Source organism: Pygocentrus nattereri, chromosome 17 (assembly GCF_015220715.1).
Source record: "Pygocentrus nattereri isolate fPygNat1 chromosome 17, fPygNat1.pri, whole genome shotgun sequence".
NCBI classification, from domain to species: Eukaryota; Metazoa; Chordata; class Actinopteri; order Characiformes; family Serrasalmidae; genus Pygocentrus; species Pygocentrus nattereri.
This window is the reverse complement of record NC_051227.1, coordinates 36,322,631-36,342,735: the sequence shown is the minus strand read 5'-3', so window position 1 is coordinate 36,342,735 and position 20,105 is coordinate 36,322,631. Positions and strand designations below refer to the sequence as shown.

Below are 20,105 nucleotides of genomic sequence, written 5' to 3'. Positions count from 1 at the left end.
AAAATTGGACTGTTTTTTGTAAGCATTTCAAAACCAGCGAGTAATAGAGTCGATTAAAATAACACTATAAAGCATCTTACATATGGTCTGATAAACATTAAAGGAAGATTTTTTTTGAGAAAGTAAAGGCTTTTCTGCCTCTTCCAATGAATAAATCCAATAAAAATGTACAAGTAGGGAGGAAACCGTGGAACATGCAGAATGTGAGGCTCTTACCCAGCTCGTCTCCTGAGGAGAAGATTGCGGATCCAAGGCGTGAGTTGTAGTGGCTGTTGGCGAAGGCGGTGAAGCTGTGCTGCAGGCGACGGTGCCGTACATACAGGGCTACCAGACCACCACACACACCCAACAGCAGGATGAACAAGACTGGGACCACCACTGCCGCCATGTCACCCGAACGAGCTGAATGAGCTGCTGGATCGTCAGGACCTTAAAACAGACAAGTCAGCACTGATGATGGTGAAACGCAATAAATGCCAACATGAATAATAACTATTCAATACTTAAAAGGACTAGTTTACAGAAACTAGCCCCTTAGTCCAAACGTAGATCAGCATCTTTAACTTGGACTCCCACGCTATTCTCCATAAAAATCGAGAAAAGTATGTTGCTCTAACTGAACATCCAACAGGTAGCAGTCACCTTGAATCCTTCATTTTGTCCATTCTTTTATCAAAATTAAACTTTGGATACCTAGAACGATGTCCTACAGCTCTGCATTACGCAGTCATCTGATCTGAGGGATCAGAAGTGAATGTGTACCTGTTGCTCCTTTGCCCAACTCATCATACAGCAACACCGCAGCCTCTCCACACAGCTGGTTGTTCACCAGACAGCGAGCGCGCACAGAGAACGTGTAGTTGTGACCCAGCAGTAGATTCCCAGTCCAGAAAAAGGTCTCTGTCGTGTTCCCAAGCATTGTAGTGGAATTGCTCACACTGTCATGCACATAGACCTCGTAGCCCTGTGGAGAGCAAACAAAGATTTCCCATTATGAGAGGGGAAAACATTTGGGAGAAGAGTAGAATATGTGAGGGTAACGGGAGGGCGTGTGTATGTCCCCTCACTCGACTCTCATTGAAGCTTTTCTCTTTAACAGCCAGGCTCTTCCAGAACAGGAACACACGGTCATTCTCAGCAAGGATCTTGAGGGCTTCAGGTGGTGGTAAAGAAACTGTAAAAGAGAAATAGCAGATAAAATGTCGGTGATAACAGAAGACTTTCAGATTTTCATATTTCCATATTTTCAGATTGTTTTTTTGAGTGATCACTGGATTGATCTGCAGCAGCAGGTCTGTACAGGCACTAAAACACTATTTGACAAAAGTATAGAAAAACTAATCATGGCACTGTCATAGGATGACAATCAATTGGTGAAATTTTTGTCCTGCTAGATCTGCCCCTGTCAACCGTAAGTGCTATTATTGTGAAATGGAATCCCTCACTAAAGAGTTCCAAATTGCCTGTGGAAGCAAAATCCCCTTTTAAAAATAAAATACTTACCATTCAAAGTGTACTTAGCTCCCTCATCCATATCTGGAAACTAAGCTTGTAAAAAAGCCTGTTTTTAATTATTTGTTTGCGCAGTCAAACAAACGATTGCACATATATCGGCCTAAACACAATGCAGTCAGACAAGTACCGTTCTCCTGGCAAACGCCAAACCCAGATCCACGTCCATGGGATTGCGAGATGAAGGAGCGTGATTCACCACTCCAGAGAACACGTCTCCACTGCTCTAGAGTTCAGTGGCGGCGCTTTACACCACTGTATTCGATGCTTTGCATTGTGCTTGGTGATGTAAAAGGCTTGGATGCAGCTACTCGGCCATGGAAACCCATTCCATGAAGCTCTCTATGCACCGTTCTTGAGCTGATCTGAAGGCCACATGTAGTTTGAAGGTCTGTAGCAACTGACTACAGAAAATTGGGGACCTCTGCGTCCTATGCCCCTCAGCATCCGCTGACCCCGCTCTGTCATTTTACGTGGCCGACCACTTTGTGCCTGAGTTGCTGTCGTTCTCAATCGCTTCCACTTTGTTATAATCCCACTGACAGTTGACTGTGGAATATTTAGTAGTAATTTCACGACTGGCGTCCGATCTGGAATTCACTGAACTCCTGAGAGCGACCCATTTTTCACAAATGTCTGTAGAAGCAGTCTGCAGGCATACGTGCTTGGTTTTTTACACCTGTTGCCATGGAAGTGATTGCAACACCTGAATTCAATGATTTGGATGTGTGAGTGAATACTTTTGGCAATATGGTTTATATAAGGGGTGTTTAAACCTTGACTGCTTGAATAAGGCATAAAGAAGCCAATCAGAACAGAACACAATTACCATAATAGTTAAAAAGGCACAGGAAAAAACATCCTGTTCAATTCTAAGGGGTTTAGAGAGGATGGAAAATGGTCATGTAAAAATGAAATGGGCATAAATGGCTGTACTGGGATATTATGGGTGTTTAGGGTTGTACTGAGGACTACAGTGAACTATAACTGTCACTGAGGGCTGTGCTGTTATGTCTAACTGACATAAAAAGCCAGTGCTGGCCTCTAATAGACATAAAGAGCTGGCTGAGCTGGGCTCTAATAGACATAAAGAGCTGGCTGTGCTGGGCTCTAATAGACATAAAGAGCTGGCTGTGCTGGGCTCTAATAGACATAAAGAGCTGTGTACCTGTGTTGAGTGTGTAGGCAGCCTCCTTGGACATGTTGCGCAGCCGGACGGTGATGCTGTAGCGGCCGCCGGCCTCCAGGCCCTTTAGACAGTACTCCACTGTGTTGTTCTGGGTGGTTACTTTGTAGTCTAGCTCAGACTTCCGCACTGTATCCTTCACGTGCACAACGTATGTCTGCACACATACAAACGCTTATCGTGTAAATTTGCCAAATGCTAAGCAAAAAAATTTCTTTCAATATCAATAATAGATCCAGAGTGGTTGTGAATGAGAATTAGTATTAAGGGAAATTCTGTCAAAAATGAAACGTTCAAGATGTGAACAGAATAATTCAGAGTGGTTTGATGTAAAATGCTCTGTTCTACAGAAACGCAGTAAGTCAGATCACAGTGGTGGTGATACAGACGTCTGAAGTGTTTAACGCCCCCTAAAGTTCCCTGACAGAAAGTGACTACACAAGATATATTGCCTAATTCCTGAGACATTATTTTTCTATCCTAAAACATATTTCTGGCAAAGAGGTACATGCTGAGCATTTACCACTTTTTTTTCTTTTTTTTTTAAAACCATGATCAACATTACATATAAAACCTCAGAAGACACATGTAGGTAGGGGTGGGCAATATGGCAAAAATGTTGTATCACGATACTTAGTCATTTTATGATATATGATATTATCACAATACAATTTGGCACAAAAACACAATGTACTAGTTGTACGCTGGTATACTATACTGCCTTATATTTAATCAAACCAATGCATGCTTATTCAGGATTCAACATTTTGGCCTGGCACATTCACACTCAAGTTATAAGAGGTGTTTAAATCTGCACCGTTTCTGGATGAGGCAAACAGCAGCCAATCAGAACAGAACTTAATTAATATATCAATCATAAAGGCACAGAAAAACAGAAAAATCCTGCTTTATTCTAAGGGATTAAGGGAGGTTGGAAAATGGTCACGCAATGTAATGGGCATAATTGGCTGTACTGGGGAAAACCTACACTAAAACCAATGAAACTAGATGATCTCAATCACTTTTTAAATGAAAAATGAAACAATGCACACCAGACCACTCTGAACCTCAAAGAGTGAATGAGGAAATTGTAAAAAAAAATCAGATAAAATTAATATATATGTGAAAGGTGCTACATAAATAAGCTGCAGCTCAAATTGCTTTACAGTGAAGAAGCCAAACAAAAGCCAGCATGAGAGAAAACAGAGTGTAAAGTAAAAAAAATAAATAAAAAAGATAATTAAAAGAGAACAAGAAGTTGTAGCACATAATAGAAAACATTATTAAACACTAACAGTCCTATAATTGGTAATAATATGTTTACTCCCTCAGTAACTGACACAGCTTTCATTAAATGGAGGGGCTTTCATAGAATAAAAGATCTTTTTATTGCTAACAATTTTGGACCATTTGGACAGCTGAGTAGAATTGGGAATTTCCCCACATTCACATTTTTTTAGGTATTTACAACTTTGTAGTTTTATTTCATCACATTACCCTGAATTCCCCACCTTGCCATCAAAAAATCTTCTAGATGTCATTTTAGAATCTGCAAATTCACCAAGACGTGGTGCAGTATATGCTTTGATTAATTCAGAAGAATCTGAATCTCTACTTTCACTGAAACAACAATGGGAAGAGGAGTTAGACATACAAATATCTGAAAAAATATGGGCGGATGCTTTGAATAGAATTCACTCTCCATCAATATGTTTGAGACACACTGTGATGCAGTTCAAGGTTGTTCATCGTTTACATTGGTCTAAAGTAAAGCTGAAAAAATTCATACCAGATACTGACCCTATGTGTGAAAAATGTAAAACGGATCTAGCCACCCTTTCACATGTGTGTTGGTCTTGTTCTAATGACATTTTGGCATTCAATATTTTCCTTCCTTTCAAATGTTTCAGAAGCTTTTATTCCACCTTCACCACTCGCGGCTATATTTGGGCTGATACCTCAAGATATTTGTATAGGCAAACCAACAAAAACCGTGATAGCTTTCACAACCTTGTTAGCAGGACGATTGATCTTGCTCAAATGGAAAGATACACACCTGCCTACTTTTAACCACTGGATTAGGGATTTCATGTTTTTCTTGAATCTCGAAAAAATCTGTAGCACAACAAGAAGGGATAGCTCAAAATTTGATGCTATCTGGTAGCCTGTCATTACATATGTGGAACAAATGGACTCTGGATATTGATGCATGAGATTGTACTACCACTGTTTATTATTACCGCTACTTTTTTCTTTTTTTTCTTTCTCTTTTTGACTCTTACAGCCACCTTTACTATTTTGTATTTGTTTATATATGCATTTATTTTTAAAGAAGAGAATTTATAGGTGCTGTAGGGAGTGGGAGGGTTTGGGGTTATCTTATTTCTTTTATGTAATAACTCATTCAAAATAATAAAAAGCTTTGACAAAAAAAACACTAATAATAATAATGTGTTTACTTCAACCTTGATTTTTTGGATTTGTGACCATGTCTTACCAGAGGAGAGCTGGGGCTGTCATATGGTGCCTGCCATTTCAGTGTGGCCTGTGTCTTATCCACTCGAACTTTATGCAAATTCCGTGGAGGCAGTCGGTCATCAGGAATCATTTTTATCACGACTGACTCGGATGGAGGGCCCAGGTATGGCTCAATTACCCGCACCTGCGAAACAACCCATCATCAACATATCTGCACATGTGGTGCTCCACCCTAAACTTGCCTAGACATTTGGAGCAAAGACGAGAAAGAAGATCTCTTACAACGAAGAGGTACTGCTCATCATTCTGCACAGTGAGGATGAGGCTGCTGCTGCTGCTGTTCACACGGTGCGGCCCACGATAAAGGTCCAGAAAGGAGGTGGCATAGAACACGCCATACATCTGCACACACATCACAAGGGCTGTGAGTCAACAACATCGATTAGATGAATGAACTGTACTCTTAACACTTTATTTACTTGATGAATAAAATGCCCCCTCGGCTCATTCCAGAGGTGATGTACAGGTGATGTCATTACAGGTGATGTAGAGAACTGTTCATTTCTTTGTTTAAAGAGTAGATAATAGGTTAGATATTTATCTGCAGTCCTCCACGTCATTCCACAGAAATCATTTGATGGACCTCACTTCAGTGTTCATACTGACACTGCAAATCTTAGTGTGGTATTGCAGCATCACTGGGTTTTCTGTGAAAGCGTACAAGTTGGGAGTACCTGCGCTTGAGGCCCGGTCCAGCTGCAGTCCACAGCAGTCTGGTTGAGCGCACGGGCTTTCAGTAGAGGCTGAGCTGGTTGACTGCCTTCAGTCCGCAGACGGGACAGGGCAGTGGGGCTGTCTCCATCAGTGGTGTGGGCCCACACAGCAACCTCATACAGCGTCCCACCTGTCAGATTGGTGGCTGCCAAAGAAGAAGCAATGCATGAATATATGCATACATGACACTACAGGCCAATGGTACGTAAAAACCTGTCAAACATTTCATAGATTAAATAAAATCAGAAATTTCAATTTTATAATAATATTTACTAACATTAAGTGACAAATATCTGCAGCAATAGTGTACAACTAATCAATCACATTTGTAAGGCATAAATAAAAGCAAAAACAACAAAAATACCACTCCAAATAAATGTGAAACAGGATGTTTTGTTTTTACTGTGCCTCAAGTTCCACACAGGACTACTGGATGATGTGACACTGTCCAAAAAATTTAAAACAGTGAAAGGTACACATGCCAAAATGTTTTGTCAACAAAACATCTTATATTTTATTTATTTTTATTTAACAAAAAATGCTTTCATACCAGAACTTCTTTAAACAGATGAATGAAATTGAGGTACAATACAAACACTTTCACATTTGGAGGGGATTTCTTTATTATTAGTTACTATTTATGCCCAATATATCAAATTTGACCAAAATGCCCATCCCTTAAAATGGTATTGAAAAATGTGGGATGTACCTTTCAAAGTGTCTGAGACAGTATAGTTCCTGCTTTCTTTCACATGCTTGTCAAAGACCCAGGAGAACACCACCACATAGTGCTTAGCCTAGAAAACAAAAGAACAGGGTTACAATCATCACAGCAGGAAAACAGATGCAGCTCTTACACGCAAGGAATTTGCTCACCTTGTAATCAGAGCTGATGGACAGAGTCACTGAATCTTCACTGATGTTGCGGATCTTTGTAACAGGAGGTGCCAGAGCTGAAAACAAGAGGGAAATGAGTACATACAGTTCATGCTGTGAGGTACCAAAAAGCAGCCAGCAGAGGGAGCCACAAGGGCCGTCTCACAGTCACAGCGGTGTACCTTTCTGAGGGACAATGGATTTAATCTCAGTCCAATTCCCCACCCCTCTGCTGGTCACTGCAGCCACCTGGAAGAGTAGATCAGTTAGTGAGTCAGCTCTTTTGAGGGAAGTGTTGAAGAACGAGGCTAAAGAGATGAGTGAGGCTCACCCTGAACCTGTACAGGGAGCTGGGCTGAAGGCTCTTGACCTCTGTACTTGTGCTGGTGCTTCGCTGAGAAAACCACTCCAAACTGCCCTTTTCACTGTACTCCACCTGGTCATCACACACACACACACACACAGTTATGACAACAGGGCCTGTTGGTGTAAATGATAGTGCTTCGATCTGATTGAGTATTAAAGAAAAGATTCAATGCAAATACCAATATTACAAATTTTACCACAGATTGGTTCAATTCGGCAATTTTATTGCCAAAAATACACAATACAAATGTGACTAATTACATAAAGAAATACAGGGTGGCTCAAAGATTTCAAAGCGCCATATTTTTGTGAGGCGTCTAGGAATCAATCACATACCAATTGAAAGAAGGGGTTATAGAGCTTCTGACTGTCACTGGAAGATTGCTCCCTTCAGTCTGCAGGAAGCGTTTTGCGCTCTCCACTTCAACAAGAGTGAATCTGTTATAACTGTGCAACGTGATTTTTGTTGGCAGTGAACCTCCAACAGCTCAGAGCGTTCATCCTTGTTTCCACAACACTGAATGATCTCCGAAACCGCATTGAAAGAGCTGTGAGTACTGTGACACCCAACACGCTCAATCGAGTATGGGATGAATTTGACTATGGTGTTGATGTTGGCCGTACAGCCGGAGGAGGTTCACATTGAGCACTTGTAAAATTACATAAGAAACTTCATGCTCACCCGAACCATTTACAATTTACTGCATTGTTCTGTAATGATTTACAAGTGAAATGAATTATTTTGAAATAGGATGAATATTTTTGAATCACCCTGTACATTCAAACACAGCTTTTCACTGTTAGTGATGTTAGTGATGAAAATTTGGAAAGTGTGATCACTCTGTGGAAATTGTGTTTATGTTCTTGTGAAATTCCTGCCTACAAAATACAAAAATGTTATTAAAATTTTAAATTAAGTTATTAAATGCAAATAAACTTTAGGGTTAAATTGGAGCAAATAAGATGTGATTAGTCATGACATTATTTTGTTGTTTTGTTCATGGCTAGTTGTTTTAATAATCTGACACCTCTAAGAAATTAATTTGAGAATTTTTAGCCAAAAAAAAAAATAAATAAAATTCAGCACACCTTTTTGAATATCATTACATTCCATTATAATTGATTTTAAAATTGATTCTAAAGCTGATTCAGCCACTTTGATAAGCGTTTTTACACAAATTACAGGGCCAGTATTAATTCAGTTGCAGTGGGCAGGACTTAGGAAAATGAGAGATGAAGAAATGGGGCACTCTAAACTCACAATGTACTCTCTGATGAGGCCATGGGAATTATCCGGGGGGCTCCAGGAGCACAGCACTGTCCCGTCCTCTGCTTTATCACAGCTGAGCTGCAGCGCCTGAGGAGGATCTGGCACTGCACACATACACACACATTAAAGTGTCGATAAGAACTTACACTCTTCTATGCGGTGCCGTTATGCAGTGTTTGTATGATGTGGCAGGTGTGTGACTCACAGCCCTCGGGGGTGCGGAGTGTCAGCACCTCATTGGTTTTGTGCTGCCTGCTGAGGCACTGCGTCACCACTTTAACCTGGTAGGTGGTGTCCGGCCGCAGCACGGTCAGTGTGTAGCTGCTCTTGTTGCTGTGTGTGTCCATGGTGGTCCACTGCTGAGTCCCCACCAGCCTGGAACAGGAACACAGCGCACACACTGGTGACTGATAGAGCCCATTCAAAACTGTTTGGCAGCACCTGGAGCACAGCTGTTTCAAAATACTTAGCAAAACCACATAGTCATGTAATTATGACAAAGTAGCATTATTATCATCACCTCTTCATGTATCATTACATCACACTGCCACAGTTTTTTTTTTAGCATTCCAATGAACTGCCTTCAAGTGAAGTATCTATTGCTGTGCACTGACTGTGGGAAGAAGGTACATCAGAACATGACCTGCAAGGCAGCTCTAAACTAAAAAAAAAAAAACTGCCCTCCTTTGCTTAAAGGCTGAGAGATAAATGAAGAAAACAGGAGGAAAAGGGAGGAGGTGGGGAAGCAGCGGAGGCAAAAACCTCTTCTCAAAGAAGGGAGATTAGTTTGCTGAAAGAGACGAGGGGGTATCAGACATGGTCGCTCTGTTGAACTTCAGATACTTTCATTTGCTGCAAGTTAAAAAGCGCGGTTATTCTAAAACACGGATATCCAGACATGCCATTTGTCTTCTTAAATTGGCTTTATTGGTTAAAACAAAAGATATAGTTTAAAAAAAGGGGCTTTACTATTTTTCTATTGTTTATTTAGTGAGACTATCGGAGAGAGTTCATATATATACAGACATAAGAACTAGTACAAGCAATGGAAGTAGAATTAATGTTCTGTATTTAAGTTCTAATGTAAGTAACTGATATTCTCATAGACTCCTAGTTATTCCTAATACCAATATTACTGCTATTAATATTAGTAATATAATCACTTGTAGGTAGTTTGACCAGAGGAGGATGGGTCCCCCTGGTGAGCCTGGTTCCTCCCAAGGTTTCTTCCTCAATTCTGAGGGAGTTTTTCCTCGCCACTGTTGCCCCTGGCTTGCTCACCGGGGGGGTTTCTGTACATTCTTACAGTCCTGTTAAAACTTTGTCTTTTCCGAATTTCTGTAAAGCTGCTTTGTGACAACAACCGCTGTAAAAAGCGCTACAAATAAATAAATTTGGTTAATAATGGTGTGAATATAGCCTCGTAATTTTCTGTTTTATGTTAGCATGCAACATAGAACCAGAGACAATGTTGAGACAAAATAAGCATCTCATGTTGCGCACTACATCTAAGGGAAGCTATATATGGAAATATAAAGGGGCAGTCGTGGGCTGGATGTTAGGGAATTGGCCCTGGAAGGTTGCCGGTTCGATCCCCAGCACCGACAGTCCATGACTGAGGTGTCCTTGAGCAAGACACCTAACCCCCAATTGCTCCCCGGGCGCCGTGGATAGGGCTGCCCACTGCTCCGGGCAAGCGTGCTCACTGCCCCCTAGTGTGTGTGTCTATTCACTAGTGTGTATGTGGTGTTTCACTTCATGGATGGGTTAAATGCGGAGGTGGAATTTCCCCGTTTGTAGGATTAAAAAAGTATCACTCAACTTAAAAATCGATCACTAAATCAACCGAATGGTCGGTCATAGATTGGATCTTGGGATAGCTGAACAACAATGAACAAACCTTAAACCTTTTTAATTTTATCTATAGTTACACAGTATATATAGTAAATTTTTATAGAAAATAAGTGGATATAGCAAAAAAATGAAATAGCAAAAACATCCATCTAAAATGTCCAACCCTACATTTAACCTGATGTTACACTGGGAATGTGACATATTTTAGACTGTAAGTGCGAGGTGTATGGTGTAGGAGGAGTACCTGTAGTAGATGAGGAAGGAGCAGGTAGAGGGTGGCATGTTTTTGGGGCGAGACCAGGTGAGCGTGACGGCGCCTGAGAAATCAGCGCTCCACTGCAAGTTCTGGACTTTATAAACCAGCGAGTCGACTGTGGAGGAGAAATACAGTGTGAGATTAAGACAGTTAGGAGCAGCTAGACTCCATCAAGTCTGAAAGTAAAGAGCGAAGATGATTTTCTGGGTGTAGGTGTGTGTTTGACAGGATGAGTTTGGTGTGGGAGAGACATGACAGAGGCTCAGAGTCTCACCAGTGCAGTTATCCTCATCGCTGTGGTCTGAGCAGTCTAAGAAACCATCACATTTCTCACTGTCCATCACACACGCCTCCCCATCGGCACACAGACTGCCGTTCACACATGCTAGAGGCCCATGGGTGGCTACAGAGACGGCGAGAGACAGAAAGCAATGAAATCAAGCCAAAAATTTTTTCACAATTACATCAATTTGCCAACCAACAGAGCCCACAGAATGACCTCTAGTTAACCAAAATACTACTTTCAAAATATTACATTGATTTGCAGCAAAACACTCACAACCGAACAGACTTATTTTCGCTCATAACACTCCCGAACAGTGTCTAGTTTTGATAAACTGACTATTTATTTACAAACTTAATTTCTCACACTTGTTTCAGTCACCAAGACTTCAATAGCATCTAAATATGAGATTCAGGTGGATGTGATAAGACTGAAATAAAACTGCAGAATAATTGCCAGGAGCACAGTAAGAATCTGTTCTACACAGCTGCTGCATCTTTTTGTTAATATCAGTTGTACGCAAACGTTTGGGTGCTCCTGGTCACATGGGATGCCTTAGTGCTTTGGAAATAAGTACACATTCTCTACAATGTATTTGCTGTATTTAACATATTGGGGAAAAAACATAAAATATAACAAATTTAGAAAAACTAAACTAAAACTAAATGGCCTGTGCCATATGAGTCAGTTCTCATAAGCTATTTATTTTACAATTTCACAAACTAACCATAAAATCCACAACAAACAAAAAAAAAAAAACAGAAGAAGAATAAAAGGGTCGTATTTTATTTACTCAAATTTAAAAATTTCCATCACTTGAACTGGATATGAACTGCAGAGTAAACAAACACTCTGGGTGAGTTTGGTATAAAAAGGAGGAGGTTATACAGAAAAGAACCTCATCACCGCAGCTGACTCTGTAACGTTGACTCAGCTGACTCTGTAACGTTGTAACGTCTGTAGGATGATCTGTAACGTTTTAAGGCTGTTTTTCCTCCAAATGTCTTGGGAACCTTGTTAGCCCCACACATGGCCAAGGCCCCCCAGCAGGCCTAAAGTTTTATTACATACTTCTATAGCCTAAGAATAGCCCAGCCAGTTTATTTTGAAATCCCTTTTTTTTTTATTCATGTATAATCAAAAAATGCAATAATTACAGAGCTTACAGTGCGTACGTGTGTATTTGTGTGTATGTGTGCACAGACACTTACGACAGCTGTCCTCGTCTGAGCCATCCTGGCAGTGACGACGTCCATCACAGCGTTGCCAGTCTGGGATGCAGGTGGGAGGTTTACGGCACCGGAACTGTCCTCTGGTGCAGCGGCCCAAAGGCTCGGGTGCAGCCGTGGAGGTGGTCGTGTGAGTCCCAGAGCTGTTGGAGGCTAGAAGACACATGATGAGATGAGTAAGATGGAGAGGCAGAGATGATGAGGTATAAGAAGGAGTTGGCAGTCGTAAGTGTGAATGTGGCTACTGCTCTACCTGTGGGACAGCCCACTTCATCACTGCCGTCAGGACAGTCAGCGTAGCCGTCACACACCCAGTTATTCACTATACACGCTCCGGAGCCACAGTGGAAGCGGTTGGGAGCACAGGAGACGGGGCCAGGAACAGGTGTATGGGGTAAGATTCCATCTAGAAACACAAATAGGTAAAATACTACATCACAAATGCTACAAAACAGGCACTATATTTCATATACAGCGCAAAACAGATTTTTATTTACTTTATTAATTTATTACGGTTGAAGTATTTCATACGACTAGTTTGCTGCTGTTTGTTTTTTTTTTTAAACGGGAAGCAGCAGTGAGAGTGACATGCAGGCTGAGTTCAGCTACAGAGAGTGGAAACTACAGAGGAGGTTTTCAAGCTACAGGCTGGTCTGAACACGAGCTTCGCCCTCACCAGAGACTAGTGGTGCTTTGATAAGTATCAAGATGCTTACATATTTTAGATGATTCCTCAAATTTGTCATGCCTCCATGGTCCTCAGACGTCACACTGAGCAAATGCTTAGCTCATATAATTGATTATTATGAGCTGCTTGGAATGAATTCCCCACTACTACAGGCATCTATACTCTTACAGCTTCATTGACCATGATGAAAGCAATGCTGTTTGCTGCACTCTATCTTTGGTCTTCTTTTCTGAAATGAATATGCTGTATTTGTAGTTCAATTGCTTTAACATGCGTGATAGGATGCTCTTGACTAGACACACAGGTGTGTTCAGTTCAAGGACCAATCATCTGTGTTATTTTTAAAACAAAATATTTCTGTGCCCAATTACAGATAACACATTTTGCGTTAATATTAACATAAAAAGTGTTTAAAGAGAAAATGTTAAAACAGCTAAAACAGGGAAAATGTGTAACAACACATTTTTAACACATGACTTACTGGAGTGTGGTGTAACCAGAATTTAAATTTAGGGAGAAGCTGGCCTAGGAAGCACTGCATCCCAGAGACATTGATATAGAGCAGCTGACCACTGCCAGCATTGTAACCTCCATTACCAGAGGAAAAATAATTAAAAACCACTCGATTGCCGACTTCCTATCTGCTAAAAAAGCTGACAGAATAGCAAAGCAGGTAAAGGCTAATTAACCTTTCTTGTACAGTCCCCTGTGTAGTCTGGGAAAAACTAATGGAAAAACTGGTTGAAATTTTCTCAAAAATCTCTGAAAGCCTGTGCAGCTCCAGACTCGTACCTGTGCACTGAGTTTCATCAGACCAGTCTCCACAGTCGTTCTCCCCATCGCACTTCCACCAGGTGGGCACACAGCGGCCGTTCTTACATGCGTACTGGAAATACCGCGAGCAGCCCGGCTCCTCAGTCGGGTTACCTGCTAAGAGAGAACACGCAGTGCACAGTCAAAACACACAAATACATGCGGTTAGCATTTGAGATCAATTAAGACATGGTGCTCACCACAGCTGGCCTCGTCCGAGTAGTCACCGCAGTCGTCCATGCCGTCACACTTCCAGTCCAGGCTCACACAAACACCGTTAGCACACTGGAAGTTGTAGGCATCACACTTCTTCTCAAACTCAGGGTGAGTGGCTGGTGGAGGATAGTGAACAGAGCCACATTCATTCCCCTTCATTTAATAATAGTAATATTAATAATAATAATAGCAACAGAAACAACATTTACATGTAAAATTTTACTCCCTTTTGTAGTTAAAGCAATTGATAATTATGTGCAGCTTGGAGTAAATTCCCCACTGTCTATGCTGAAGAATTTTCTAGAGTGTAAAACATCATCTAGGGAAATTCTCTGCATTTTCCATATAGCTTAAAGGAAGAGTTCTGTGAAAAATCTAATTTACCTAATTTTCCACTTGCCCTTGAAATAGTCAATCAGCTAAAACACATTTGGCGTCCAAATTTTGCTTGTTTAGTTCAGAACTGGAGCTTAACATTGCCAAAAACTCTAGAACTCAATTGTCACCCAAATATCCCAAATCGTATCCCAAACTTCTGTCATCCCACTCAAACTGCATCCAGGTCTTCAATAAGGCTGCACAGACTTCCTAATGTTATTTAGAGCACAGTAGCAGATTTTTCTGTAAGTTACAATAAAGAACAGAATTTTACTGCTAATTGCGGACATCATCATGGCTAACTGTCACAATGTAGGACATAACTTGGATCAGATTCTTCTGTATTATTATCACAAATAAATCTGCATGCTACTCCTGCGGTGGTTTGTATTTACAAACTAATGTGTTTTCATTTTTATAGTTAAAGACCACATCAACAAGTCTGAATGACCTTAATGCAGACCTGGACACGGTTCAATTGAGTTGACAGAAATTCTGGAGATGTTTTTTACAGAGATTATTTGGGCTGTCTGGGTGACTATTGAGTTCTAGGGTTTGTTAGCAATGCTTGCCTTGAAGCTTCAGTTTCATGGAACCATTCCATTCAGTGGCACAATAAAATTATAATAACACACTTCATGATTTTCCACAGGCATCTACAGCAGAATTCCAGAGCACCTCTGCTTTATCATGGGTACACATCTTCTTTTTAAATGCATAAAGTATGTGGATGTGGCTTCCACATACTCAAGTATGTGTGGCAGCCTGAGATTTTTGCACAAGGGGGCACTATTAGCACACAAGACGCTTTTATATGCATCATTTAAAGTAAAGAAACTGCCTTGAACCCACACCAGTAAGAGCTCATAAATTGGTGTAAACTGCAGTGGATAGTGAAGGCACGGTCTGTAAGAGTGGAGAGGAATTTAATCGATAATCCTAATTTTTCAACATGAAAATTTCATATTCTTTTTAGATATTGCCCGGCCTATACTTGTATGCAAAAGTTTGGGTGTTCAGATCAAAAATACGTTTTGTTAAATTTCAAACAGAAAATATGTTAACACATCCCCTACAGAGAACACACTTCTGCACATTTTAATGCACAATTACTGCTTATTTGCTTATTATATTAAATGTAAACGTATTTGCTGAATTTAATATATTGGCAAAAATAAAAAAATAAAATGTGACCTGTGCAAAAGTCAACATATTTTTGTTTTATTTTTCACCAATATGTTAAACTTGTTAAATACATAGACACTGCACTACAATTTGCAGAAAAAAAATCATTTTAAATTTGCTTCCTGCAGAGGATGTTAACTTTTTTCATTTAGAATATCAACAAAACATATAACGTATACGTGGGTGTTCAAACTTTCTGATATGACTGAATACGTTCCTGTTTGGTGTTGTGTAACTTGATCTCAGAGTTATAAACAAGGAAAATCTGATAAAATAGAAGCACACCATTGCAAGTTCTGTAAAAAACATGAATAAAATTCGACTGCTTGAGAAAGAACACCCTCATGACGCACTCCATACCTACTTGCAACCCACCAGTTGAGAACCGTTACGAGAGGTCTAACAGATAATCTTGTGAATGGGATCTAATCTGAGCTGTGCTCTGTGCTGTAAGATGTCTGAGCAGTGAAAGGCTGTACAAAAGTGTTTTATTTGGCATTGTTGGATGATGTACTGGTCAGTCGATGACGCCGAAATGTGATGCATGGAGAAACTGTGGGTTACCGAATTGAACTCAAAGCCAAACAGGAGACTCACAGCAGCCTGCATAAGCCGCGTCCTCATCTGAACCATCAGCGCAGTGTTTTGTGCCATCGCACACCAGCGATTGGAAGAGACACTGTGCTCTGTTCCTGCACACAAACTCCATGTAGCGCGTGCAGAGCGGATCTGTGTGCACACAAAAACAGAGTTTAGGATTTACACCCAGGACAACACAAATCACAACCCAGCAGCTCTTGTTCACACTTCAGCCACTAACCGCAGTGCTGCTCGTCTGTACCCCCCGGACAGTCCTCTCGGCCATTGCAGTGGGCGCTGGCTGGCAGGCAGGTGCCATTGGAACACAGGAAGCCGTTACAGTGTTCGCCTTCTGGAGGTGTAAAAACACAGCCTGAGTCTAAAGAAACTGACAACTAGTGCGCTATATGTAGGGCTTGAAAACAATGAGCTCATAGCTTTTGCAGCACACTTTTGGAATCGGACACAGATGAGCTATTAGTGTGACCCTGAGCATTATGTTACATGCTGCCCTTTTCGATTCTTCTGTATTCCTGTTTCAACAAAAGCAGGAGTTCCTCTTTCACTGGCTTGTAACCGTACACTTTTACTGCTCAGAAAAGCCAATACTGCCTGTGTCTGCCACAGAACAGGTTAGTGTGCATGTGTTCTGCGTGTTATTGACTGAAGTGTCATGCCACTGACCACAGTGACTGGGCTCCTCATCAGAGCCGTCCTGACAGTCATCATCTCCATCACAAACCCAGCGCTGCGGAATACAGTGACCCGTGTGACACTGGAAGCTACTGCTCTCGCATGTGTGGTGGCCAACTAATGGACACAAAGAGAAAGAGATGAAATTACAGATGGAATAACCGTAAAGCAGCGAGTTTAGTGCCATTCTACAAGACTCATAAGTAGGCGTGCGTTCTCACCAGTGCAGTTGGACTCGTCAGACCAGTCTCTGCAGTCATTGTCTCCATCACAGCGCCAGGCATCGCGGATACACACACCTCGCGCACACGTGAACTCCCCTTGCCCACACTGATGAGACTCTGCAAAGAAACAGATCCTCAGCACTAGGATGCCTCTAAATCAGTGGTACACAATCTGTGTCTGAGCATTTCACTCATGTCCACATATTCTGGTCATTACATTTTTTTTTATAAAACTACATTTTATAAAATTGACAAATATTCTGTTCCTATCTGAAATACAAACAGGTTGTGTGGGCTATACATGGCAATACATGCAATACATCAGCAATGCATGGCAAACAAGAGAATGGCATAATGGGGTTCTTGGGTTTCTCAGTATAATGAACAAAAAAGAGAGAGAGAAGTAAAAAAATGACACCTGACAGGTTTCTGGTACTGGATCATGCCTAATATTAGCAATGGGCTCATGAAATGCTGGCAAACACCAGATCCAGCACACAACAAACATTCACAATACGACAGATCAATAACTGCAATAGACATACTATTACAGGTTATTGAAAACAATAACAATGAATGAGACAAAAGATTCTGAACCAGACATAAATACACCACACTCACCACAGTGGTCCTCGTCACTGTTGTCGCCACAGTCATCCTCGTGGTCACACTTGAAGGCCAGTGGTATGCAGGAACCTGAACCCACGCAACGGAACTGCACAGCAGGGTCACACGAGGTGGTGGCTGCAATGAGGGAAAGAGAGAAAGAAAAAGAACAACTATCAGTCCCCAGACACAAGAGAGCAGACAAGTGTGTCTAAGTAGTAGGAAGGCAGAGCCTAAGGCTGCTGCTGCTGCTGCTGTCACTCACGGCACTCCTGCTCATCACTCATGTCTCCACAGTCATTGTCACTGTCGCACTTCCAGATGCTGCTGATGCACTTGCCATTGGAGCACCGGTACTGGTTCGGCAGGCAGGTGTGTTCTGATGTGTAACAAGCATACAGAGAAACACGCAAAACAAGAGGCTTAAGAGGTTAATAATTGAACATGTTATAACTTATTCCGTTTAAATTTCTTAATTTTTCCTAATTAATTCTTGGCTTAATCCCAAGTCTTATTATTCAATAATAACATGGAAATCAATGCAAACTGTCATTAGTGTTATTAAAAGTTATTCTCTAAAGTTCTAGAAATGTATAAAAGCTTGGATATGCTGGAGGGTCTTGGCCATTTAGGGAGTTAATTGCCTGAGAGTGCTCAATCTTTACCTTAAGCTGAGCACACTCTACATATGATTCTACCCCAGATTTTCTGTCATAGATGAATTTTGTGGATCTGAGACAACTTGGCATGAGCAATTCAGAGGATACCACCAACACACATATTTCAGAACTTTTAAAATGATCAGCAATAAATCTTGAACATGTAAGAACAACAATGAGCAATTGCCAGAGTGCTCATATAAGTTAGGGTTAGTAGAAGCTTCTGAGTCATCTTCACAGTACCTTTCTTCTGCATGAATTCAGTAAAGTGAAGGGAGGCTAGCAGAACTCTGGCAAGACCACAAACGTTGGTTCGAAATGATGAGAATAAACTTTTTGCTCCTTTCTTTCTTCCCATCTCTCACATGTAAGTGCATAACCTACTACACTTTACAGACATTTATTTTATTCATTTTCATGAGATAGATTTTGGGATCAGTGCAATGATACTGGCACTTTTAAAATGTCTACAAGGCTTTACTCACTGTAGCTAATACATTATGGGCATTGGTCCACTTTATTGAACCTGCATTTTAAACTAGATTTTACAAATTCTTTTCAGTGATTGGACCGGAAAGCCAGGTTTAAACACACCCAGGACACACTGTGAGCAAGTTACGATTGGATCACATCACTCAGATCAGGGACGCATCTAGACCACACTTACCACCAATGTAAACATAATATATTTTCCAGAATCATATGTGTGTGTGGAAATGTTCTGCTGAGTGTTCTGATTCAGGCGAGAGAATAATCAACTTAATAAAAGACTGAGGATAGGCAAGACTAAAGCTCACTAAACTAACTTGCACACTGGGCTTATGAAAAACTCCGAGCTGAGCTTATATCATAACAGAGGACAAACAAAAGCAAAAGTAAAGTGGATGTTCTATTTAATGCGAAAACTATGCAGATAAGATCTGGACAACATGTTAGTGCAAAGTGTAAACAGGCTCATAGAGTACTGTGCAAAACTCTTAGGCTGGCTTTACACAGTGAAAGTTTAATGCCACTTTAGTTGCTTGAAATCAGCATGAGACCAAATTACACTTGAGTTAGGTTATATAAAGTGTCATATCTCATTTTAAACTGAGCTACAACAGTTGCAAGCATCTCAACTTTGTGAAACAAGTTTCAGTAAACAGCTAATCAAAACAACATTAACAGTTTTACCATATAAAGCCAGCCTTATATAAAACTATTTACATCAGCAGTACGTTTTCTTAATTGTAATTTCCTCAAGTGCCTAAAACTTGTGTGCGTGCGTTCTCACCGGTCTTCACACAGCTGTTGTTGCGAAGCTGATATCCAGCAGGACACTGGCACTGAAGCTGCCCCGAGGGCAGCATGGTGGAGGCCACTCCATCCGGACACACACAACTATGCTTGTGCTCAGGCTGAGGCAGACAGAGCAGGGTGCACGGCTGGTCAGCACAAGCGTTGTGACCTGTAGTGCAGAAACACACAATGCTGTGTTGCACAAGAACAAGATGGGGAGCTTGTCTTCTTTATAATTACTGTTTATTCCTAAAGATTTGAAATCAAAACCGTTTTAGGTACTGACCCCTGGTTTTGCCTTTGTAGAAGATCTTAAGGTCCATTACACCAGTCAGTCGCCCCACTAGCAGCTCGCTGTTCGGGGAGCCGGATTTAGGTGCCTTGAAGATGCCCATTCTGGACCAGTCATCCCAGTAGAGGTCATTCTGAAGAGACAAACAGTAATTTTCTAAATATTACTGTTCCATGAACAATACTTAAAATAGGCCTACTCAACACTGTTTGTGTGGTTTTGTGTACAAAATGTAGTGAATGGGCAGAGCTGAACTGCTGTAGGCTGAATCGGTAAATATACTTAGTTTCTATAAGTGGATTGTAAGGACTGGGGAGTGAACGTTTTGAAATGTTAGGACAGGACATTGGCTCTCATACTTTATATTAAGCTAGTAAAAAGGCAGTTACTTGAAAGTGGTTAAATCCGGA

At 41.0% G+C, this 20,105-nt stretch overlaps 1 protein-coding gene across 2 annotated transcripts in view; it reads right to left on the bottom strand.

Annotated features, from left to right (window-relative positions):
- sorl1 (sortilin-related receptor, L(DLR class) A repeats containing) overlaps positions 1–20,105 on the bottom strand; it is a 77,948-nt gene that overhangs the window by 4,313 nt on the left and 53,530 nt on the right. Inside the window, exons 21-47 of one of the 2 annotated variants that reach the window (XM_017713045.2) lie at positions 19,690–19,828; positions 19,399–19,572; positions 17,732–17,845; positions 17,482–17,604; positions 16,858–16,977; positions 16,628–16,753; positions 16,185–16,295; positions 15,962–16,093; positions 13,786–13,917; positions 13,565–13,699; positions 12,338–12,490; positions 12,067–12,237; positions 10,847–10,975; positions 10,561–10,687; positions 8,668–8,837; positions 8,454–8,566; positions 7,158–7,262; positions 7,009–7,075; positions 6,827–6,903; positions 6,660–6,747; positions 5,911–6,095; positions 5,459–5,578; positions 5,196–5,360; positions 2,681–2,855; positions 1,068–1,174; positions 763–964; positions 217–429 (exon numbers count right to left, since the gene is read on the bottom strand). In XM_017713045.2, coding sequence (XP_017568534.2) covers positions 217–429; positions 763–964; positions 1,068–1,174; positions 2,681–2,855; positions 5,196–5,360; positions 5,459–5,578; positions 5,911–6,095; positions 6,660–6,747; positions 6,827–6,903; positions 7,009–7,075; positions 7,158–7,262; positions 8,454–8,566; positions 8,668–8,837; positions 10,561–10,687; positions 10,847–10,975; positions 12,067–12,237; positions 12,338–12,490; positions 13,565–13,699; positions 13,786–13,917; positions 15,962–16,093; positions 16,185–16,295; positions 16,628–16,753; positions 16,858–16,977; positions 17,482–17,604; positions 17,732–17,845; positions 19,399–19,572; positions 19,690–19,828 — 3,673 coding nt within the window. Of the gene's footprint in view, positions 1–216; positions 430–762; positions 965–1,067; positions 1,175–2,680; positions 2,856–5,195; positions 5,361–5,458; positions 5,579–5,910; positions 6,096–6,659; positions 6,748–6,826; positions 6,904–7,008; positions 7,076–7,157; positions 7,263–8,453; positions 8,567–8,667; positions 8,838–10,560; positions 10,688–10,846; positions 10,976–12,066; positions 12,238–12,337; positions 12,491–13,564; positions 13,703–13,785; positions 13,918–15,961; positions 16,094–16,184; positions 16,296–16,627; positions 16,754–16,857; positions 16,978–17,481; positions 17,605–17,731; positions 17,846–19,398; positions 19,573–19,689; positions 19,829–20,105 lie in introns of both variants that reach the window. The other variant, XM_017713043.2, reaches the window with a different exon arrangement.